Source organism: Chaetura pelagica, unplaced genomic scaffold (assembly GCF_000747805.2).
Source record: "Chaetura pelagica isolate M959 unplaced genomic scaffold, ChaPel_1.0 scaffold235, whole genome shotgun sequence".
Taxonomy (NCBI): Eukaryota; Metazoa; Chordata; class Aves; order Apodiformes; family Apodidae; genus Chaetura; species Chaetura pelagica.
The window spans coordinates 1,969,029-1,975,090 of record NW_009953215.1 but is presented as its reverse complement, the minus strand read 5'-3'; the positions used below and the strand labels follow the sequence as shown (position 1 = coordinate 1,975,090).

General features: G+C 37.5%; 1 protein-coding gene across 1 annotated transcript in view; it reads right to left on the bottom strand.

Moving 5' to 3' along the window:
- Nucleotides 1–6,062, bottom strand: part of NID1 (nidogen 1) — a 46,475-nt gene that overhangs the window by 38,074 nt on the left and 2,339 nt on the right. Inside the window, exon 3 of the mRNA XM_009997600.1 lies at nt 617–916. Coding sequence (XP_009995902.1) covers nt 617–916 — 300 coding nt within the window. The remainder of the gene's footprint in view (nt 1–616; nt 917–6,062) is intronic.

Here is a 6,062-nt window from a genome sequence, read left to right as displayed (position 1 = left end):
GGAATAACTATGGTGCACAAAGTTACATATCTTTGCAGAAAAGTACCTAAGTTTAAAAAGAGAAAATGGTTTGCAAGTAATAAAAAAACCCCACCCTCTAACTTCTTTATTCAGTATCAGCTACAAACCATATCCTTGCATGACCTTTTTGGGAATGCAATGTCATCTGCCCAAAACATATTCACAGTTTGAAGTTCCTATTAGCCCATATACCTATCAGATTTTAGATAGTTTGATGTCAAAATTAGCACACAAGGGTGTGCTAAAAAATGCAAGCCAACTGGATTATATTGCACAGATGGACGACAGGATATTCTATTATTTCAGTTCTTAATAGATCACACTTAACATTTGAAGTAAGAGTTGTCAGGGAATACAAATAAATCAGCTATGTAGATTCAAGTATTTTACTCTGAATGCATAAAATACTGTAAAATAAAAAGTAAAAATTCTGTAAACTCCTATTCCTCCATAGCCTTTTCAACAACAAAATACATTCTTAACTGTACAGGATTCATTTAAACACAAAGGAATTTGAGCCTTCAAACCAACAGATTACAATGTTACACTTCAGATGAATATGTTCAAGTGTCTTAAAGCTCTGATTAACACTCACCTTTTCTTCCAAAGCATGATCTTCTCCTGGTGCCTGGTAAGGAGCCACGAGCTTCCAGGTAACAATGACAACGCTGCTGGGATCAAAAGTAGTCTCAGGAAAGCCTCTTTTGATATAGTCTGATGCAAGTTGCAAGACATCTGAGGATGAATCTTCTCTGTAATACACACTTCCACGTCCACCTGTTGTGTCCAGGTCAGCCATAAAAGGAGCAATAGCCCCAAAACTGATTGGAAATTGACCAAGATACTTTTCTTCACTTGAAGGTTCATTCACTGCAATAATCCCATTAGTGGCAACCTATTAAGAAGGTGGAAATTATAAGAGATACTGTTCATATGGCTGTCTCCCACACCTTTGTGCTCTAAATCACAATATTTTCACTGCATTTCCAAAATAAATTAAGTAAAAAGTCAGTCCTGTACTTATAAGTAATGGAACTTTTTCAAGCTTTTGTTTTTTATCCTGTGTCAGGAGTCCTGGGATTTCAGCTGCTCAAAACCAGAGGTCTGCTTCACAGATAGACCAACTTTTTTTTGCCTAGGTAAAATTTTAGCTATTTAGCTTTCAGACATTTATCGCCTCTTCTAACAAAGATACACATACCCATCACATTTCAAAAGTTCCTAAGTCTTTCTCAGACCAAGACCCAGCACAGCCCCTCTATGAGTCTGTCAAGAATTGTGTACCAGCCCTTGCAGATGACCAAAAGCTCTTCTACTTTTCAGTCTCCTGAAGAGCTGTTTTACAACAGCTTGATTTGGGTTCGTAAGGATGAAGCAAGTATTTGCAACAGTTCCTCTTCCAGTTAACCAGTGACCTAGATTCTTACCTGGTATAAAGCTGAGTGGACTACAGAGAAGTTTTTCAAAACCATAGCAAACCCCTTGGAAATCTGTACTATTTCTACCATGAAAGCAAAGGAGGATGCTTTCTCTGGACATTTTAGAAAGCTGCCCATTCCTAAGAAAGTCTGATGTTAATGGAGGAAAAAAATAAAAGTAGGAAGGGAGTGGGAGGGAAGAAACTGAACAAATCTGTCTTGTCACATACATAAGTCACAACACAACAGGCTATGAAAACCTGGTTAGGGAGTCAAGATGCAAGTAGGTTAGTTGAGCTTTCCTTGCTATTGCAACACTGTCTCAGAAGCTGATAGAACTTCCGAGCAAAGAACTTATCTACACATAGATTCCCATTCAAAAACTGCTCTATGCTTAAATATCGTAATAACTTGGGTGAAAGTCTTCTGAGATGTATAGATTTCTCTTTTCCTGGCTAGGACTGCTGTAATGTTCAGTTCATTCCACTACAACCATCCTCCTAGGAACTTCTCTATGATGGTGGAAGTTTGACTGCGACAAGCTGCTGCTCACTCTTCAGATACACTGTGAGCACAGCTCCTATCCCTGAGGCTAGAGACAGAATTTCTATAGCATATACAGCACACTCTGCAAATTCCCATACAGTTGAATGCCTTGACACAGTCCTACGGAAAATAGCTCTATTACTTGGAAATCAAACCAAAACAAACCAAAAAGCTTTAACAAATATTACTGAAATTCTTGGTCTGAAAATGCGTACAGACTAGCTCAGGGAGATTTAACTGGTCAGTAAGATGATGACTCACAGCCAGCCACTTCTGAGTAAAAATAAAATGAATACATACATACATACACACACAGAGTCAGATGCAAGTGTGACAGCCAAACCCCCTTGGCAGACCAGAGCTAACTTGCACAGCCACAGAAGCAAGCAAGACTACAGGAGTCAGGCCTTGACGCAGTGCATAAGCTGCTCACACAGAGCTTTTTATCCCAGGCTCTTCCTCCAGATGTGTGTGACACTGTAGAAATTGGACACATACAAACATATTTCCATGTTTTTGACTACCTGGATAAGAGAACACATCTAAATACCTGCAGACAGCCAGACACTCACCACTCTAGAGCTGCTGCCACACATGCAGATGACTTAGAAAGGGACAGAGGTCCCAAAACTGGCTCCACAAGCTATAAAACTGAAAGTGCAACCTCCCACATGTTTATCTCACTCACAGGGATTCTTGTGAGGCCAAGAAAAATGTAATTACTGATGAATCTTTTCACACAGTCAAGATGTTCAGAACATTCCACAATCTTTATGAATGCTTGGAAGAAGGTCAGAATGGCCATCATAACTTGGACCTAAAGGGCCTCTAGCCCAGTTGCCTGTCCCCAGCTGTACCAGCTAGCTTATGGATTCAACAGAGACAGAGAAAGATGTGCACATAAGTCTCCAACCAGCTTCATACCCACATTCAGTTCAAGGGATTCCCTGTGGTTTGGCCGTCTATTCATTCCCAATGGATCTCCTTCATGTATTTGTCAAGACTTCCCTTCAACATAAATAAACTTCAGGCATCCACAAACATCCCTTAAAAAGGAATTCCACAGATCTGTGACTCATACCCTGAGGTCTTGTTTGTTTTCAGTCTGGCTCCCAGCTTCACTTGATGGCCCCTAGTTTTTGTACTGGGACACTGTCAAATCCTACCCAGTGTCCCACTCTTTGTCATTTCTCCTCCAGAAGGAAGACCCCCAGCCTACCGATGCACTCCTTTTATAAGAGCTGTTCCCTGCTTCTGATCATTCTCAATGTCTCAAAATTTTTCTTTCCCCTTTCTACTATATATATTTGGAGACAAGAAGGTCACTACTACACATATTCTTCAAGACACACATAAATTGTGGGCTGCACTACATACATCTTGGCAACATCTTTTAAAATCTGGACCACCATTACTATTGGTATGTACAGCAAATGACTGTAGTACAGGAACTCATACTACAAATCACCCCTTCAATTACAGTACACACCTGTACCTTGAACCCTCCTCCTTTGGTTACCCAGAAGATCAGTGCATGCCCCCTGCCACAGGCTAGTGGTCAATCAGCTTGGTATACAATGGTTAGCAAGAGCCATTAGCTAAACTTAGCAAACAGTTCACACAGTATATAGGAATATGTTCTTAAACAGCTTGATGTACACTGACTGTATTGTCTGCAGAGGCATAATCTCATTAGTTGTTACAGTGAAAAATACTAAAAAAGTTAAAATCATGTAAAAAACCGGAAGTCAGCTTTATGTATGAACAGTATACCCGAGATACATAAGCGTATCATGGTAATTCAGGTGGTTTTAGGAAGGGGAAGAAGAAGCTGAATATTGTGATAATTTGTCCTTGAATCATTTGGGACTTAACAGTGGCCACAGGTCCTAAGGTGAATTTTATAAATTTTATTTATTTATTTATCTATTTTTATCTATGAATTTTAAGAATACAAACCTAAAAAGAAACTATGAGTTACCCCACTCTAGACCCTGCAATTGCAGGCAGCCATGGACCGGTAAGGTTCCCAGAACATCTGTTTCATCTGTACACTAGAAAATGCCTTGTATCCCTGTAAAGCAAAGCTAAAACCCTAAAAATTAAAAGCCATCAATTACACTATACCACTGGAAGACAGTAGGGAAGATGCCAGGCATTAAGACGTTTCAGCAAGGAGATGCACTTCATCTTTAAAGTAATAAATTTAGAATAAATTAAGTTTTTCCCTTCCTTTTCCTTGCTTACACTTTTTTGTACACCCCTACTCCCACTCTACATCCTCTTGTGAGAGATGACTGGTGTTTGAAGTATTTAAAACAAATTCCATGCTCTTCATCAGATTTGATATGAGCAGACTTTGCGGCTGCATGGTTCCTCATTCATGGCAGAGATTAAAATAACAGTAAGATAAAATATAATCAGGACTAGTTAATACTACATAACAAAGCAGAGACCAGAAGAAATTATTTAAAATATGGCATTCCTCTTTTCACCTACCTATCAGAGGCGTGGTTCTGACTATTCATTTCCTATCTTTCTAAAGTCTTAAATGCAACAAGCAATTTTATTCAGGAGATTCAAAAATGCCAAACTGATTTTAATTTGTTTGTAGTTTATAAATGAGACAGTGCAGTTTAAAATGTAAAGGGAATATTTAGTTGCAAGTACTCTTATCACCCAGAAAATATTTGCAAGCTATTAAATGAAAATAAATACACAGACTGCTCACTTTGTGAAGAGATTGCTAGTTTTTAGGGAAAGAACATCTATAATTACTGAAAAAAATGTTTCTAGTGTTCAGATTTAATGATACATTTATATTGACAAAGATGGTGAATACTTTACTCTGCTTCTTTAAAGGTCATACAGATAGGTTGAAGTGTGAACACCAAAATAAAGCCAAATAATTAATGGTAAACATTAAGTTTCATTAAAGTATCATTCCTGTCAAAAAGGAAAAAGAAAAAAAAAAGTCCTCAGGTGGGTGTTGTCTAAAGACCAGCTGTACTGTACATCTTTCCTTTTAGGGTATAATACTATTTAGCTTGACAGGAACTAACACAGATTTATTTTTAGCACGCTAAACTTCTGGATTACACACATAGTTAACATACATTTGTAGTTTGTAGCAGAACAAATCACACACACTCTATTACAGGTCCACCCTGAAAAACCAAGTCAGGAGAGGGCAGTACAAAGTAACAAAGTACTTCCATTTAAAGAAAAAGTGTATCCGCATGCACATAACAAACATTAACATTTCAAACAAATGTGGTGCTTTTCCGTGCTCGGTTACTAGACATTTTGAGGACTTGAATATTTCTGACTAAGGAGATTTAGAACAATTGAATTTATTTGTATAATGAAGGGGCAGTTGACTTAAAGCAGTAAAATTTTCTAATATAAACATGACCAACTATTCATTTTGGAAGTTAACAAAAGTAAAAATTAACAAACTGATCCAAGCTTGCCTTGAAGGACTGATTCTTCCCTAAAAGGAAGTAATCTTTGATCTTGAACATTTCCACATCAGTGAGCTCTAGTATAAACTGGAAAAGCCTTAATTAAAGTGTTCTATTAAAACAAATAGATCAGTATGGGTTAGTAATAGGATTCAATGTTATAAATCCTGCACAGGAAAACACCACCTTGAAGATTACAATATGTGAAAGTCTGTTTCCACTTAAAGTGAATAAAACCTCTTGCTTCTGTCAATGAAATGAGAAAAAGTTTTGTTGCCAGGGATTTTATGACAAGTTGATTCTAAACAATTTTTCCTCAGAACTCCTTTTTACTTGTGTGTAAGCCTAACTCAACTCAGCTACTCAACTGTTGGAAAAAGTAGAGAACTCACATAAATTTTCAAATTACTGAAGACAAAACTTGCAAAAATCAAGCACTCAAAATTGAAGATAACCATATCACATTATTCCAGTGAACAAGTATTTCATCACAACAACCCAAAATCTGATTCAGAAATTCCTTTAAGGATTATGATGCATTTCTACCAATACCACACCTTACCTCTATCAGTCTGATAATATTTATCAACTAGCAGTACTTTGGTAGATTTTG